General features: G+C 45.1%; 1 protein-coding gene and 1 long non-coding RNA gene across 5 annotated transcripts in view; one reads left to right on the top strand and one right to left on the bottom strand.

Annotated features, from left to right (window-relative positions):
• LOC111258777 (uncharacterized) overlaps positions 1 to 18,163 on the bottom strand; it is a 60,903-nt gene that overhangs the window by 14,526 nt on the left and 28,214 nt on the right. For both annotated transcript variants that reach the window (XM_022830309.2, XM_022830310.2), the window contains exons 5-12: positions 17,539 to 17,808; positions 16,585 to 16,875; positions 15,932 to 16,185; positions 15,141 to 15,213; positions 9,206 to 11,610; positions 3,258 to 3,543; positions 1,127 to 1,392; positions 431 to 830 (exon numbers count right to left, since the gene is read on the bottom strand). In XM_022830309.2, coding sequence (XP_022686044.1) covers positions 431 to 830; positions 1,127 to 1,392; positions 3,258 to 3,543; positions 9,206 to 11,610; positions 15,141 to 15,213; positions 15,932 to 16,185; positions 16,585 to 16,875; positions 17,539 to 17,808 — 4,245 coding nt within the window. The remainder of the gene's footprint in view (positions 1 to 430; positions 831 to 1,126; positions 1,393 to 3,257; positions 3,544 to 9,205; positions 11,611 to 15,140; positions 15,214 to 15,931; positions 16,186 to 16,584; positions 16,876 to 17,538; positions 17,809 to 18,163) is intronic.
• LOC111258780 (uncharacterized) overlaps positions 8,318 to 18,163 on the top strand; it is a 15,855-nt gene continuing 6,009 nt past the window's right edge. For 2 of the 3 annotated variants that reach the window (XR_002679176.2, XR_002679177.2), the window contains exon 1: positions 8,319 to 9,094. This is a non-coding gene — a long non-coding RNA (uncharacterized LOC111258780). Of the gene's footprint in view, positions 9,095 to 18,163 lie in introns of all 3 variants that reach the window. The other variant, XR_002679175.2, reaches the window with a different exon arrangement.

Below are 18,163 nucleotides of genomic sequence, written 5' to 3'. Positions count from 1 at the left end.
ATATAGTGCAATCTGAATTTTGCACATGCTCCTGCATTCGGCAGCAGGATCTGGGGCAATGATGCGTCACCAATAAGTGCTATTATCGGCCATGCTGTTGCCTACTTTTTCATAGGGGTTTCGGTAATAATTCAGATGTTTTCCCACACAACGTTTGACTTCCTCTAATATGTATTAATCCTGTCTAGCAGAACGGAACGTAACTTAGGCGTTGTTTAATGAATCGTTCTCTCACAAGGCCGAACAGTGCCTTTATTTCCTGCTACCCAACATTGTCGTCGTGAATCAGCTATCATTACTATCTCTGCCATTCGTGTTTCACTTGTTTGCTTGAAAAATTAGTAACTTTCACATGTTGAATCTGTGTATGTTACGCACAGGACATAAAAGCCTATTTAGGATCTACAATTGAAAACTCAAAACTAGTTACCGGTTAGGTCAGAATCGAGTCCTTGCGCCGTCGCAGTTGGATGCGTCGTATTTCGGTAACCGGCGGTTGCCAGTCGAAGGTCTGACATGGAGCCACTACGACCGCCGCGGTATAACCCTGGAAGTGGTCGGTGCAGGTCGTCAAGGTATTCGTACTCGTACGATTTAAATGATGGGAGCCGGTGGTGGCCGGTGGCCCCCAGTGGTCCCATTGGCGTCCGCGATCTACTCACTGGCATCGTCTTTGCCGTACGGGCAGCTAAAGCTGCCCGCTTAGCTTCAAGTGCCGCCAGTTCGGCTTTTTTCGAGGGTTCAAGGGCACTCTCGATCGTTGCTGCCAGTCTTGAATCCGAGAGCTGGCGTCGATGTTGAGAAGTCAAAAGTGGATCATCGGCTTCGCCCTGTAAAATAATAAAAATAAATAATAACAATCGTTCATGAAGGGAAGCAAAAATTCCAATCTGAAAACTACAAAATACAAAAAATCTTCAGTTTAATTTCGAAATTACTATACTCATTCATTATTTTCATTATTGGTTAAAATCGCTTTGTGCTTCATAGGTGTTATCGAGGATTACCCTTAACTACAAGATATATTTTTACGAAGGCCTTTGTAGACTGTGAGTAGTGAGTGATTGTAATTGAAGCTTAATAATTAATAATTTATTCTGTGTCTGTCCTAAGTTATGTATTTGACCTGTAGAGGCTTCCATGTTGCTAGGAGAGACGCAAGATCATTCTCTGAGCGGCGCGTGCTGTGATCCCGGCTGGTGTTATGTTCAAGCATTCGCTTCCGTTCACTTGTGACGCTCTTCAGTTCTTCTCGGAGTTGCTCCTTGAGGGACGTCATATACGAAGGAAGACCCTTGCCTGGCGCTCCACCGGGGGACACGGCGGATCCGTACAGGCAGGAGGCCGTGGCCGACATAGGCCTGGCTATCGTTCCGTCGAGGCCAGATGTAGCTATTATTATTATGGAAAAAACAATAGTCGACGGTACAACGGAAACGACAACGTCAGATCACAATAAGCAAGAGTGGGCATTTTCAGCACCCGATTATCTGCAACCCGAAATAGCTGTTCCTACATTGTCTTTAGAACATACATAATGTCTTCATTACTCTTAGACGAAGCGTAGACGTCGACGTGGATGCTACGTCATTTTTTTCATATGTGACATTTAGCTGTCCTTCTTACAACAAGCTTGTTGCCACTGTTTAATACTTCTTTCTGAAACATGCCAACGTAGACGCTCAGTACGAACAATCTAGGAAGACCGAGCTGTAAAAATAACTCGTATATATATTACCTTCTCTTTTGCTTGCCTTTTTACTAAAAGATCAAAGTGTGTGTCAACATCACAATGCAAATCTAGGCCACCTCTTGGGTTCCTCTGATTAGTAGGCCAACGTGTCATCATTATGGTATCATCGCGGAACCAAGTGCTTTCTAGTCGATGGTGAGTTACGGGCACCATTCGCCGCATCGGCCCCGCAAAAACGGGGAGCTGATAGCAGTGGTTTGGAATACGGTTGCAGTAATAACCCAGATCTAATAGGGTTAGGCGACAAGGTTATCAGAGAATTTCTACTCAAGATAAAAAGTGCCATCCAGACATACCAAAGTCAATAAAAATTGCTTATGATGATTTATGTGAAAACAGGCTTTCTGGCAGGGTTCAAGATAGAATCGTGCTACGCGCTGCTGCACTATCAAAAATTTGGCTAGTAGAGATGAAGGCTAGAGATTTATGTTATGATAATAATAACGGCTTTTTATGAAGTAATTTCGATACAGGATATCGTGCGCACTCGATTCACGCTATCTATAGAGCTTAGGTTTAATGCAGAATTCTGCTTTGTCGAAGGGTTTTCTTTAGCATATAGGCTTTTTAGCATGTAGGATTATTATACACGGCCACCTATTTTTGAAAATGCTATACTACATTTGAGGTACATTTCAGTGGCTCAAAAAGTGGCTTAATTAACTTAATTCAAAAGAGAAAACTACGGTACATTAAATGTATATTGTCGCCATATTTTGAATCATACAGCTTATTTCAATCACACATGAATTCATTAGTAAAACACACGTCACCTCGTCATGTCGTAAACCAAAAGTTATTACTACTACCTAGAGTTCCCTCGAGCTTTACGCTACGAGAATGTCGTTACGTAAGGTCTAAAAGAAACCTTAATTTGTTCGTCGCGCGAGTAGGCTAATTGATAATAGATTAAGGCCATATTGAGGACAGAATACAAATACATCTATGTTGATCTGCTTGTGACAAATTAAAACTATTATTGAAGACGGTCTCAAATTTAAAAAGGCCTGCTCTCCAAATGGTCATTTTGTCAAACCGACAGAGTCGAACATGCGGTTTAAAACATTTGTTTTTGAATAAAATCGACTCGGAACTTTCTTAGAACACGGCATTAGAAGAACATGTACCATTTTTTACCTCATTCAACCGTTGTCGTTAGTTGCTAATAGATATGATCTATTCTCTTCGGCTTATACTGGTCTTGCTGGTCAGTTATCGAACCCTAGCAATGACGCCTTAACCGCTTGGTCCTTTCAATCACCAGAAGCGATGCAGCCGATTTCCTGAATATTGCCTCATTCTGAATATCTACACATTTACGTTTTTCATCACAGACCAGCAAGCGCAGACCGAAGCCCTCGTAGAGTTGAATAATTTGTGCAATATCATCGTGTGTGTTATCATGATCATATCGGCCCAGAAAAATATCAGTGCAAAACTATAAGGAACAGGGAGAAAAGGAAAGAGACAGAGAACACCTGATGATATCGTGACCTCGTCATACCTGACAGTAGTAGAGGATCTGTGGCGTTGTGCGAGCCGGAACCGGCGGAGGTCTTGGTGATGGGGAGACCACTGCCATCAACGGAGGCGGCGCGAGGCAAAAGGGGGCCGCGCCGACGCTCGCCGCCCGCCGACAGGGCACCTCGCGAGCGATCCCTACCGCGTCGCATCCCTGCAATCACCGCAGAATCCTGCTGATCCGGAGGAACGGGCGGGAGTCTTCGACGAACTTTGCCACCCGACCTGGTCGAATCGGCTTCGCTCATCGTATCTGAAGAGTCACCCCCCTGCAGTAACGATTACATTGATGAGCCCCGGAAGGCAAGTGGTAGAGACCAAAAAGGAATCATACACAGATAAACGAGAAGGACAGACAAACAAAAAGAAGAAATCTGATAAAACTATCTTCTTGACGGCACTCAGGCGTTTAGTCCCTGCCATTGCACTAAATTACGCGGGAGTAGATACACAAAGCTAGCCAGGCGATTGTGAAAGAAATCAATCAATGGTTAGGGTTCAACGGGGACAATTGTCTATCAATCAAAAAGGCGAAAAATCGAGCTACAATACAAAACTTATTTAATAAATGAACAAGATCATAATGTCGATGAGACAAACCACGCTTTCTGCTGCCTTAAAAAAACAGTAATAACTTTGATGAAGGTATAAAAACTAAAAATCATACTGGAAACAAACAACTCTGTTAATCGGGGATCATCAAAAACGACAAACGTAAGGGTGGTCGACATTTCTTATGAAAAATAAATAAACGGATGATCGAAGTGTGATACAATCATAGAAACCGTAACACAACGTATCGAAACATTGGCATTGTGGTACCATTTAGACTATTCAAAGAAGCGCATAGGCGCAGGGGTAATGTTCTCGGTAGTGCTGAAACTTGAACGCCTTCAGCGTCCTGGCGAGTTATGTTAATGGACCTACTATAAAAGTAATTCAACTTCCCAGTGGCAGTGGAATAAGAACTTCATCGCACCCACTGCTAGAAACACCTACGTAAAAATGCCTGACTATTAATTAGTTTTTGGCAAACGATCCCAATAACAAGAAGGATAATAGCAGAGACTATTTAAATAGTTGTCATGGCGATGGGTAGCTCAAGGCCGATGCGTAGATAGAGCATATGAGAGCTAGTGTCCGCTAGGATGGATGATTAAGTGATTACGTAAATGCGTACAACAGGGGCATGGTCTAATCAATTATCATTATGGAAGTTATTATATTGCAACTACAAGTCTGATTGATGAGTGAAGGATGAATGTCTTTGTTGATCGTGGCCAGAGACCGGCAGGGACTTATTTGCTACGAGATGTGGGCGTACCATAAGATCGTGCACATATGTAATGGATTGATAGATTAACAAAGATTTGGAGAAAGTGCCCTGCGACCAGTTAGACATCTCGTTCTGAATGTTGCAGAGCAACACACGTATGGCAAATAGGATCGAGGGAGTACGATTGAAACTGTTGGGTACATAACGCAAACTCAATTAGTGTAAACTGTAAAAGGATCCACTGTGGCCGAAGCAAAGAGACCGCAACCAAGAAATGAAACTCAAATGACTTTCCAAGTAGAATCCAATAGAAAATGCAAACGATAAAGGGAGATCAAGGTAAGAAAGAGAGAGTTGGCATGCAGTGGGTCACGTGGGAGATGGGTGCAACGCCAAGGGAGCGGGTTGGTGCTGCCTTGCCACTCGCCTTCCAATCTATCGTTGATCGATCATCGATTACTTTTGATCGTTTATTAGTTATAGTTTGACCTCTTTCAGTAGATTTGAGCTGTTTCGTTCATCTTATTGACTGTCACCTTCAGTAGTCCTTAACCCCTCCCACTCCCCACACGCACATTTACCCAAGCCTGAGGCTGCTTAAATTCGAGATGTACAAATAGCACAGCAAGTAATGTCTAAGTCACCTCTAGCTGGTGGCTCACCCTCGAAATATCACGAAGTCTCTTTATGGCTAAGTGAGAAGTTCGCAAAACTCTGAACCTCCGGAATCGGGAGCTTGACGCCGGACTGTCATAAGCAGCAATTTATAAGGTGGCTTTTGGCCTTTTATCTCTCTTTGCAAACATCAATTTTCTAATCAAGTTTCTATTCGCGCTCAGGTCCCGACCATTATCAGACTGTCAGAGGAGCAACAGCAAGACCACAGACGTTGGGCCATTATTTTTTGACCGATAATTACTATAATTATCACCAGTAGCAGCTAAACTACGCGTACTGTTATAGCAGATCGAATGTCAGGTGCCAATCTAAGCAGGCAAGCCGACAAGCTCCCGATGAAGTTCTCTAGAGCAGCCAATGTTGCAGCTGGCCATGTCAGTACATAGCAGAATGAGTAATCGAGGGAGCTAACCAACCACCTGTTGAACAATCGTCGTTCAACAGGTCATTGAAGAACTTATTTGACGTTTTGCCGGTCAACTGAGTTTGTTTGTTACGGTAACGCGTTACGCCAACGTTAAACGGGACTGCTGCGGCCGCTGCTGTTGCGAAGTAGCAAGCATAGCGCGTAGTCATATTGGTCAACCTTAGATATCTTTTACACTACTAACTAGCTCCCGGTTAAAGATTTTTAAGTTGGTTTATTTTCAACTTCTTTTTGTCGACTTGTCAATCGACAATCGCGAAGGGGGTATGCCTTTACTTTTTGCCCGTCGCCACAAAAGTTGAACTGCCATCTCCCAACGTCCAGCCACTGCGACCATAACGTGAACAACAACAAACCAAGGACAACGAACCAACGACCAACCATCAATAACAATCAATCAATCAGTCAACAGATTCACCTATCTGTTAATTAATTATTAACGTGTGTTTAATAATAATAACGTAATATTTGTACAATACCGATAGCATTTTAGTACACATATGTAAGCGTACTACGTACAAATTATTTAGTATACGATACGAAAAGGAGCGGTTGGAAGATGAACAATGTAGGGTGAGTACTCAGTATAGAAGAGCAGAATAAAATGCGAATAGATGGAGGTGCAGCGTCAGTACTTATCAGTAGGAAGTACACAGACTAAATATGGATAGAATATACTGGGAAAGGCATACATTGAATAAAGAATCAATGAACAAATGATCGAAGAGGGATATGTAAAGAGGGGCTGTGTCAGTGACAGAGATAGGCTGAGGGCTCAGCAAATAAATCAGTAATGTGTAAACATAACGTATCCATTCTTCCACCGTTAAAAGATTGCTGCCATTAGATCGTCTGCACTAGGTTAGCCTAGGCAGACAACTTCCGCTCTCATACAGGCACACACACAAACATACATATAGGCACGTACGTTTATGGTACACATACACTGTGGCATGTCACGCATATAGTTATCAGATATATACTAACAATAAAGGACGGAGTATATAGTCAGCGGTGGTATGTATGCAGCAGTCAAGCAGACGTCGGTTCGTTCCAGCTTCAGGCACGCCAGTCAATCAAATAAGAATCGATAGCTAAGTGAATATCGGTCAGTCAGTCAGTCAGTCAGTCAGTCAGTCAGTCAGTCAGTCAGTCAGTCAGCAATTCAGTCAATCAGTGAATTAATCAATTATGGTCTTGTTCAATAATAATGTACAGCAAATTCGTACGAAAGTTCTTCACTATTTCTAACGTAAAACGGATAACGTGTTGACATATATTGACAATTATACGATAATGAAACAGAACTTAATGCTCAGAGGCGTTGTTGCTTTCGCCCCGTTTTGTTCGCACTTTTGGAACTTCTGCAGGAGGAGCTCAAGGGGTAGTATAGTAGGACGATTGAGAATTCCCTTCGAATGCCGTTGATGCAGGATGTGCAGAAAACAATCATATCTAGATTGGTAGAAACAGCAGCATCAACCTATTATCATAATCTATACACACGCTGAAAACAGCTTACAGCGCCGTTTCCTGTTTAAAACGTATTCGATTACTTCACCTTGTGAGTACCACAGTTATCAAAGATACGTCTACGCTTCTAACCTGAAAGACAAACGGAGTATGCTCAAATGTGGGCCATCGTTCACATTGTGCTTAATAGTGTTATCCATTTATTGTGAACCTCAGTTATCTATATGAGAACCTTAACTCTTAATTCTTTTCTAGTTAGAAAGAAGAAACCGGTCAAAGGACGAGTTCTATCGAACAACAGCACCGCCGTTGCTGTTGCCAGAGATCTGGCAGTTTCAGTTGGCCATCTATACTAACTATTGCTATAGCCAGTAATACAATCAGAAGCCATAGCCAACGTGTACAATTAGCCACTTTCTTATGGCTATTCAGAACAGCTAGAAATCCCGGACAAGTAGGCGCCATCGCCACTTACTTTTCCGGATAACGTCACCTGTTCATGGAACGAAATCAATAAAAATCAGTTGCAGAACAACTGAAGAGACCTGAGCAGGGCCTCGTCAGTTGACGACGATAACATTATTTTATAGTCATCGTCGTCACCACTACACACTATTACTTCTAGGCCAGCATAAACACTGGCCAGATCAATAACGAGCAGCAAATCGATGAGTTGCGGGTTGCATTTACATTCAAAGCTTTTCGGAAGTTACAGCGAAAATTTCAAAGCTCTACGGGAATTACTTGCGTCGACTTCCGTCACCTGCGACCAGTCGTCATCACCATTCGCTTTATGGCAAGCTAACGGAATTAGCTTTCAGCGCAAGGCTGCGAGGGTTAGACTAATCCATATAAACAACTCGAACAGTAATAAGAACAATGATCATTATGGTAATAATATTCGACTTGTACATATGTGTGCGCATACAGATAGTCACAAGTCTACACGAGATGTGTATGTAACAAAGTGAAGAGCGTGTAGATATATATATATATATATATATATATATATATATATGCGCGTGTGTGTATATAAATGAAATAGAAGAAAAAGACAGGGAATAGTTGAAAACGTTCCAAGCCGAACGGCGGCGGCGGCGGCGGCGGCGGCAGCGGCGGCGGCGGCGGCGGCGATGGTGGTTAAGGGGATTCGATCAAGCAACGCTGCCTCGAAGCATTGACCAACTAAAGGAATAAGGGTTTTCTGGCTGTTGTTGTTTGCATCTCGTGTATTAGAACTGCAGCTGTGGTACCACTAATTGTACTAGCAACACGTTTACGCGATTGAGGCTGAAGCCTGACATAACTGATAGTGAGACTACATACATAGCTATAATATATGGAGTCATCATTCAGCTGATCGATTTAGATCTAGCAAATAAATAATCAAGCGATACTGAACGCATCATTCGTTGCCGCTCAATTATTCTGGTTTTTGTTGTTGGTAACATTGTTGTCTGCTAAATGTTGGCTGTTGCTGTTGTGTCAGGACGCGTTAGGGTTCTATCATTAACCGGCGCTTGGCCGGCCAGCAGTGGCGACGTTGGTTCGACTACAAGAACACGCAGTTAGTTTATGCCAGTTCAACGTGAGAAGGAAGTGGAGCAGAAGAAGAATGAGACGGTGCGCGTCGCACACTCGGGCGCATTTACACTCACACCCACCCATCCAATATGATATCATCATCATCGTCGTCATCTCGCGGTTTGTCTGGATCTTTTGTTTCTTTTGCGTTCTTGTTAGTGGTCTGCTATTCTGTCTGGATGGTCCAGGTGAGAGAAACTGCTAACAGTATTGGCTCTCAGGGCACGGGCATTGTTAAGGGTCACAGACGATTCGAGGGAATCGTCACGAGGAGGTCTTTAAGAGGTCTCCGAGTCACTCGCGCTGACCGCCGCTATAGACGATGCAATGCGGCAATCTGTGGCAAGGTCAATCACCCAGCCGTCGAAATGAACCGAACGAGGTAGGTGCGCTCTAGTGGTGGCCATGTGGTAGAAGAGTTGTTGATACGTTTGTTGTTGCCAGGCGAAGGATGAGGTGAAGAGATATACAAATAGAGAGCGGGCACAATTACCTGGGTGCTTCCCGGGGTCTGAGGAGTGATGGGGGTCTTGGAGCTCGAACTGATAGCGGTCGTCTGGCAGGCATGTTGCTGTGACTGCGGAGTCGCCATTGCTATTGGGGTCGTCGTAGCCTGCCCTTGCTGGATCGCGGGCTGATGATGGGATGCTGGTTGATGTTGATGCTGCTCTTGCGATCCAGACGCTGTTGCTGTTGCCGCTGCGGGATTAGTTGGGTGCGCGCCACTGTGCGGCTGGACGAGCTGAACAACTTGGGCGACCGGAGTCGCAGCGACTGTGTGATGATGACAGCATGGCGTCGCTACAGTCTGAACGGAAGTGAGCGCCGGGACTATCGGCGATGCCGTCTGATATCCGTGCTGTGGGCAGCTATGCAACTGGGCCACTTGATGATGACCCAAAGTTGGCTCGGAAGTGACTTGTACCTGGGGTATCTGTACTAGGCCGGTACATTGGTGCGACTGAAGAATCTGAACTGGGGTAGCGCTACATCTTTGGACTCCACAAACCAGGCTGGCCGCTGGGGCCGAGTATTTAGCGACCGCTGATGTTGCCGCGGTACCCACTGTAGACGAAGTCAAGGCTATGTTTGATGGCGTACCCAGCATTCTCGGTGCAGAACTCACAACGGATTTACCGTCGGATAAAACAACTAGTGATTGCATCGAGCAGTTCGATACTGAACTAGGAAGCTTGGCTGCAACCGCCTGAGACTCTGGCGGCTGCTGCGGAAGCCGCCGATGGGTACGCCTGGTTGGACTTGTCTTACTCAGGGCAACAGTTGATCCTTGCAGCTGCTGTTGTTGTTGGAGCTGATGCTGCAGCTGCTGTTGTTGTTCACTACCGACGACCACTGTGTTTTGCTGCACGACATGTACAGTAGTTGCAGTAGTTGAGAAAGGAAGCTTTGGCTGTGAGCTCGACTGATCGATGTGGTTGCCGTATATATCGGTTGTTAAACCGGAAGCGACACCACGGTCGAATTCCGTTAACATGTCTGATATTGTACCGCTTTGGGCCCTGGGTAAAGAGGAACGCATGCCGAACTGACCACTGCCGCCAACGGCAACAGCAGCATAGCCGTTGCCATGGGCGGAACTGGTGGCGTCCTCGTACGCCGGGGACATGTCCTGAATTGGAGACAGATCCCCCCAGTTGCTGTCAAGTCTATCTCTATCGAGCTTGCGCTGATCATTGATCTGGTGCTGTTTTTGTGGGCTCATGTGCATGTGGACAGGCTGAACTTGACTTGCGAGATCCGTCTGGGTACCGGGCTGCTGTGGCAGTTGCTTCTGCACTTCGCCCGAATACTGGCTCTGGCCCGAACCTTGTTCATATATCGCTCCACCATCTACTTTTGCATTTTTATGGGCGACTAATGATGTAATTTGACTGTAGCGGTTGCGATCATCTTTAGCTGGATAAAGCTTGTCCTCGGAGGCGGAAATAGCCGGATTACGATGCGCGTATTCAGTGTCGTGGTCTTGATCCCGTATCGAATTCCAAGGACTATTCGGTCTATCTCTGGAAATGACATCTTGTGACGCATGTGCTGAGTTCTGATAGCCCTGGCACGCGGGCATTCTCGGCGAGCTTGTCCTGGACAACGTGTTGTTCATGCCGGGGAGTCCTACAACACTTCCGGCAACTGAGTCCGTTTGGAAACTAGAAGAAGTGGCGGCAGCAAACGATACGGGTACATTGCTCTGGGATGAAGGTCGGTATCGGTCCCTGTGATCCTGTCGCTCGTAGCGAGCTAAATCATCTACTTTCATGTGGTGTTGTAAGGCATGGTTAAGTCCTGACGAGCGTTTTGCGGTGGAGTCTGTTGAACTGGCAATGGAGCGATTATAACCTGAAGAGGGATACAGCCCTTTTTGCAAGGACAACGCACCATTGGTGGTCGTCGGTGGCGTGTTTTTTAGCTTATCTAGGATGGCTTGAGTTTGCGAAGAGAGCCCTGCAAACGCATTGAACGGTGCTGAAGGCTTTTCGGTTAGCTCTGGAAGGGTGCCTTGGCTACTCGACTCCGTATGCTGAACCAATCCTATATCCGAAGTGGCGTGTGGCTCTTCCAGAACAGATGAAAGTGGAGTAGAGGTCGCTGATACCGTGACCGTGTGAGCAACCGGGCCGAAAGTGTTAGTGGTCGTTGGTAAGCTTTCCGCCCGAGAACCGTTCGCAGAAGACTGAACAACCGAAGTAGCGTTGGGTGTGGCAGTTGAAACGTTGGCTAACGTCGAGCTAGTAGCGAACTCTATGGAGGCTGCCGAAGGGGCGGCACTGGAGAAAGTTGAGGTTACCTGTGCTGGTAGAGTCCTCTGGGAACGGGGAGCCGCGAGGTTTTTAGGCCTCTGCTCGCGAGTGTCCTGCTGCGGTGGCGGCTGACCTTGCTGACCTGCAACGTTTGCATAGTAAGAAGCAATTAATGTATTATTGTTAGAAAAATCATCGCTCGTCATCCAGTCCTGACCCTCTCTAGCAGCTTACGACACATGGAGGCTCGCCAGGAGATAGGACGGCTCAAAAGGCCCGGGAGGATCCGTCCAAAGTCGACTTTGTACCCACCACAACATAGGAGGGACAGTGGGACGGTGAAAAGACCAAAGAGAAAGAGAAAGTGGCGGGTGACAGACAGTCGATAGACATTAGAGATCAGGATGGACGGACTCACGATCGTACAGCAGACATTGACTGGTGCTAATGGCAGTGGTGACATTGGTGGAGGGCAAGTACAATTACATGGGATGCACACTCAGCGGAAACGCATTAGTAAAGGGCAGTGCTACAATGACAATGACGTCACAATCGAGATCACGACCATTTACGACGACGATGATGATATTAATTCTAATAACAATAATAATAAAAATTACAACCGCAGAGGGAATAACAATTATTAGATATAAGTCAGAGTGAGGAAGTGTTTGATCATAGCGTAAGTCTGTAATAAGTGAGAACAAGGGGCGAACAGACACATCAGGAGGCGGCAGCAAAAGACTACAACATCGGATGGACATGCAGGCCTTTTCTTTTTTTCGAATAAGTCCTAAAATATTTTGTTTGGCCGGCGGAGTTTGGAAGCCAGCCCGTCTTCCCCTTTCCAGCTCTAAAGGTACTCCAGAAAAATAATGAGGATGATGGACATGGCAGCTAGAAATCATAAAAATCCACGAGGAATCCAAAAATTCGAATAACGAATATGCAGCCTATGAAAAACCGACGACGGGTAGGATAATTCGAGACCTGGGCATAGCCGGTCATAACAAACTATTTAACGGCGCTGGCATAATCCGCCGCACTTTACTCCACTCAGAGTTATCGTGACTAATGCTCTAGGCAGTTTTCCAACATAACTTAATTCAGTCGAAATTAACTCGGAAACAGAACTTCACAAAGCCGCAATAAGGCTGCCAATGTCAAACTCCATTATGAGACATATTGTGGTTAAATCGTGGCTAGATATTGCGATCATGCAAGGCAAGGTTGCTAGGCTACATAGCGATAACACTTAGCTACTTTTAAGGCTCGCAGTGGACGACAACAATCCAATAATCGGCAGTGAACTTCAAAACTTGAAAATTCTGTCATAATTTTGATGGCCTTAGTGGACTTGACCCTAGAGCATTAAGCGAATACACACACTATGAGCGTGGCTTTAGTACAGAAAGATGGACACCAAAGCGAAGCGTCGAGAAAGAATAAATCAGCCAGGGACTGCCTGAATACAGAGAGAAGGAGCTAATAGGTTAGGTATGCTGATGTCACTCATTCCATTTATGTCGTTGTTGGGTTAGGGTAATTACATTGCTCCGTGCCGAGGCTGCATTTTTGGATTGACAGAGGATATCATCACAACTAGATTAATCGAGCGGGGGCCATTCCAACGACGACATTTGACCACGACATGACAACGGTGAGTGCCAAGGCCGAAGCGCGATCGCTGTCAGATCATACGTACTCACTGTGGCACCCCTATTAGAACCCTATTAGTAAGAAGTTCCTCTTAGAACTTTATAAAACAATTTTCCCCAAAAATTTTCAGAGCAGTTTTACGATATCTATATATGCGAGTATAAGGGCACATGTAGCTGGATAGATATGATTTTTGCTGGTTCGTTCCTATTCGAGGAGCTAGTTTTCTTGCTAGTCGTAGCTTGGCGAAAAGTAATAGTTAGTATAGGTGCCATTTGCTTTACCAAAGCAAAAACAAGAGAGAATGGCCCACGTAAGCGTGACCCGAATTGCTTCATATTGCATACTTCTAGTCCAAAATGTATCGATCCAGAATTTACGCTTTACGCGATATTTTGAAATTTCGATTGGGTGTAACAATGTAGACATAATTAGCAATTTAGGTGCACATAAGTAAGATGACATACGGTAGAAGTAAACATGCCGAAGCATTTCTCGTTCGATCTGATATGGGCCCATTTCTTTAGCCCATGTGTAAGGTTACACGGATGCCTCAGTGGGCATTTTTAAACTACGGATGGCGACAAAGACGCAACCTGAGTCAGACCTAAGAACAAATATGTTGTCGAACACAATAGATATCCCACTTGTCGCCCGGTAAGAACGGAGATACAGTAAGTATTGCAGTGCTGTCACTTGTAGCCGAATTGAAAGCATTTAGCGCAACTTTTCCGAAGGCTATTTGCAAGACAGCAATTACTGCTATGAAACTTTCTCCTTGGTTCGGGTTGGGATTCGTGGCGGGGGCTGGACACGGCAGGGGTCGCCAACAGCAAGCAAGCTAAGTATATAGCTTATTATCGTCCGCGTGTTCTTCGGGGGGGAACGAGGTTGGGGATTTTGTGCTGCGATGCCTATCTTCAATACTACCGAGTCTCGTGAGACTGATCGATTATAAATATATTCATCAGACTGTCCGTCCATCCCTCAGGCTATCTGTTTATCATCTGTCGATCTGTTCAACCTCACACGAACACTAGGTTCTGGCCTAGTACAATGCTGACAGATTAATCTAGTGCTGAGTTGAAGGTAGCGTTAATGAACTAGTATAACGTGGTGCTTTTTAAGCTACTGATAGATTGCTGATCTGGCCAGATGATCGCGACTCCGCCTTGCCTTCATTGGTGGCGAGGTGTGCGTGCGACAGCGACACACAACGACACAACGGCGCAACGACGCGCCAGATGTCCGGACGTTCATCGGGAAGCATCAACATGAGAAACCATTAGCAACATCATCACCAGTTATCATCATCATCATTAGCCACTGACATCATCGTCATCATAATCAAGAACAGCACGGGAATACTGAACATCCAGAGATCTGGCCGTCTTGGCCTACCTCTCCACCGCAGCAAGCTCTGGGCTGTGTCGGAGTTGAGGACATCCAGATCGGCGGCCAGGGCGACGCCCGAGAGTCCGGCTGACTCCTCATCCGCCTCCTCGGGAATCGTGTACACCTCGAGGGCATCCTCGCCCGCTACTGTGGGGCCCTGGGCCTGTGCTGCCGAAGCGCCAAGCTGGCTTTGTTGGAAGCAGCTTTGCTGAGACTGCTGATAGCTACCGGCTAATCGGCCGAGATGCTGTGGTAAGCACAGACCCAAGCGGGCCTCGTCAACGAGGTCCTCGGATGCATCCGAGTCGCCCAGATTATCCTCCACATAATCCTCTTCCTCCAGTTCCGATTCAAGCAGCTGCAGCAGTTTGTGCTCGTTGTTTCCAAACGAGAGCCGTTCCTCAACTTCAGCAGAGGCAGAAGCGGCTCTGGCTGTTTGAGGCTGTTTTCGTACTGCCACTGCAGCTGGTACTGCTGTCGCTGTCCAGCTGCTGCATCCGCCGCCGCCGCCTACGCCCTGTTGTGTCTGTTGCTGTCGTTGCCGCTGCTTCTCCGGCAGCTGCTGGTCCGTTCGCAGTCGCTGATGTTGTTGTTGTGATGAATGTGCTTTGTACTCACGTGCTCCCTGGTTTATCTGTTTGCCCCGCTGGCCTGTGCCCATCATCGGAGCCATATCATCCTGGTCATTTGTCTGAAATTGATCAACAAGCGGCAAAAGACCAAAATCCATGACGAATTTGTTGAAGGAAAACCTCTCACATGAATTAGATGGCTGACTGATTTTAATAATAGGTGTAGGTCATTTTAATATTCTAAATGAAGAATCCGACAACGGTGTTATTGCCGAGTAGGTAGTCACTCACTTCTTCTTCTTCTTTTTTTTTTTTTTTTTATTAAACAGATGCCTACTGCTAGTTGACCTGTTCGATATATTTACGCAATATGATCAACAAGATATTCCCTAGTTAAGCCTAAAAAAGCAGAACTTTCGTTGGGTCATTGAAATTTTGCCACAGATATTTGATTCTTTGAAAACAGTTATCTGTGTCATAGATTTCCTATTCATATGGACGTCTAAGCGCCTTGTTCGTAATAAAATACTTCTCTATACTTCGCTTCAGTTCGAGAACTCAAATATAAATACGACTAATTCAACGTTTCATGGTGGCATATAACAATGTAATATAAACTATATTAGTATATCATTATCTTGTCTGAGACCTGATATTTGAAAAATAGGTGCCTACCTATATTCATATTATAGACACTGCTTAGGATATTACTACCATGTGTGAGTGTAGAAGTAATCATCCTCTGAACGTTTCGAGCTATATGCACGTAACTATTGCCAGAGGAGCAATAACACAATGAAAAATATCTTATCTTGCTTTCGACATCCGTATACAGACCCTTTGCCAGTTTTGAGTATTTTGCTGCTGCTGCTGCTGCCAGTTTGCTCCATCCACATTAACGCCAGTAGAATTTCCCTGCCGCTGCTGCTGTACCGCTAACTGATTCTCAGGCCTCTTGCCATACGGATCATAAGGGTCGTTCGTTGAAGGTATTGGTCCTTGGCCCATTGCTCCCGTAACCGGGGCATTCATTCCTGGGCCCATAGGACCATACCCGTACGACTGCTGTCCTAAAGCTGGATTATTCATGCCTATTTGCGGAAGTTCATTACAAATCACGCAGCCTATGTTAGCCAAATTCTAAAAATTAATAGCAGATAACCCTCATTAATTTGCTGGATGGATCAGTTGTTGCTTTATGCATGATCAGTTCGATACTAATGCCTTCGTTTTGTTCGAAAAAGCTTTTGATGATAGCCCCTGAAATTAATTTACAAGGTTAAGACTTCCTACTGCTCACTGTACCGAAATGAGTAACTTAATCGACCAAATTCGCGTATAGGACTGCATGAAGAATTCGCATGTTCCATGTGAAATAATGTTGCGGCTTCAAGCTGCCTGACAAACATACAAGAAAATCTGTGTGTGAATATATATATAAGTACATACGTATATATGTATACATATATATGCGTATATTATATACTAACCAGACTGCTGCATGTTTCCAAACGGCTGTTGTATTTGCGCACCGAGTTGCCCCATTTGTTGTCCTGGCTGTATGGGACCGAGCATGGGTTGTCCGTTAGGCCCTAACAACGTTTGCATGCCACCCTGTTGCTGAAGAGGCTGACCATTTGGTCCCAATACGGGTTGGCCGTTTGGCCCGACGAGTGGTTGGCCGTTAGGGCCCAGCATTGCGTTGGGTCCTGCCAACGCTATGCCCCCTTGATTTATAGGGCCGCTCATCATACCGGATCCCTGCTGCAGCCCCATCATGCCTAAGAGTAATATAATAATAATAATATGTATCACGAGCAAAGGCTCAGTACATTTGATAGCGCTTTGAGGCAAATTAGGAGTAAAGCTTGTGTAGGGCCACAGGAAACAAATTGAACCTACATAACACTCGCTCATGGAATATACGTTAACAATGTAATACTCAAAATGATCCATGTCAGCTGTGTCAAGTGTCTGCACTGTCTAAATAAATGTGCCTGAGTTTACGTCCAGGACGCCGTGTTTTAAGCTTAGACACCTTACATACTCCTAAGTAAAGTAGGCAAAGGTTTTTTTAAATCACTCCGCATCTAAATCGTGAGGTACTACTGCCAGGAGGCAGGAGTATGGAGGAAACTAATTTCAGTTCCGCGCGGAAACTTACGAAGAGCTGGCCTACAATGCGAAATGTCAGCTTCAACGTGCAGTACTATATGCTATATTACTTTTTACTTCGGCCAACTAGGCTGCTGCAGTGTACAAGGCGCACTACTAACCTAGCACAAAGACATCAGTAACTTATGCGTTGTTTGACGCGATTCATATACAGTACATGGCTTTCCTACCAGTCATTGATTTGTTTTCGTTCTCGAGAGAGTGGTCGCACGCTGCAAGTGTAAGGTAACAGTAGTAGTATGTTTAAAATACGGATTTGTTATTATTACCTGAAAAGCCTTGTTGATTATTCATCATGTTCATTTGTTGCTGTTGTTGCTGTTGCTGTTGTTGTTGTTGTTGTTGCTGCTGCGCGCTTCCTCCAAGAAGTCCCCCGGTAAGACTTCCGAGGAGCGAACTTCCGGTTGATGTTGTTCCACCACCCGTCTGATTAGCGTTCTGGTTATTTCCACCTCCTCCAAGAAGGCCTCCCAAAATTGAAGACGCTGTACTTTGCTGCTGAGTCGTCGCGGCACCTAGTTGTTGCTGATTCAATCCACCTGGATACCCACAGTATTCATAGGTCAACACCGTTACTGCTGGAATAGTTCGTACAACTCTGCTCTGCTCCGTTATAAGCTAGTGGGGTACACAATAATAATTCTTTCACAGTTTAAATTTATCATTTAAATACATATATTATTTACCCTATTTTAAATGTTTTGTATATCAGGCTTTGTATCGCACATCATAGTAGAGTAACGAATGATCCTAAACTGCTGGCTAGCGCCCACTCCGTAGTGGATGCAAGCTCAATAACACTGCAAAAATACAACACGATAAATATGCTTCGAACGTTTTTTGATTGCTTATGTTATCAAACATGAAAGTTGGACCGCACTACTACTCATGATG

Source organism: Varroa jacobsoni, unplaced genomic scaffold (assembly GCF_002532875.2).
Source record: "Varroa jacobsoni isolate VJ856 unplaced genomic scaffold, vjacob_1.0 scaffold_260, whole genome shotgun sequence".
In the NCBI taxonomy this organism is placed as follows: Eukaryota; Metazoa; Arthropoda; class Arachnida; order Mesostigmata; family Varroidae; genus Varroa; species Varroa jacobsoni.
Note: the sequence above shows the minus strand (reverse complement) of the source record. Positions and strands in the feature narration are given on the sequence as shown.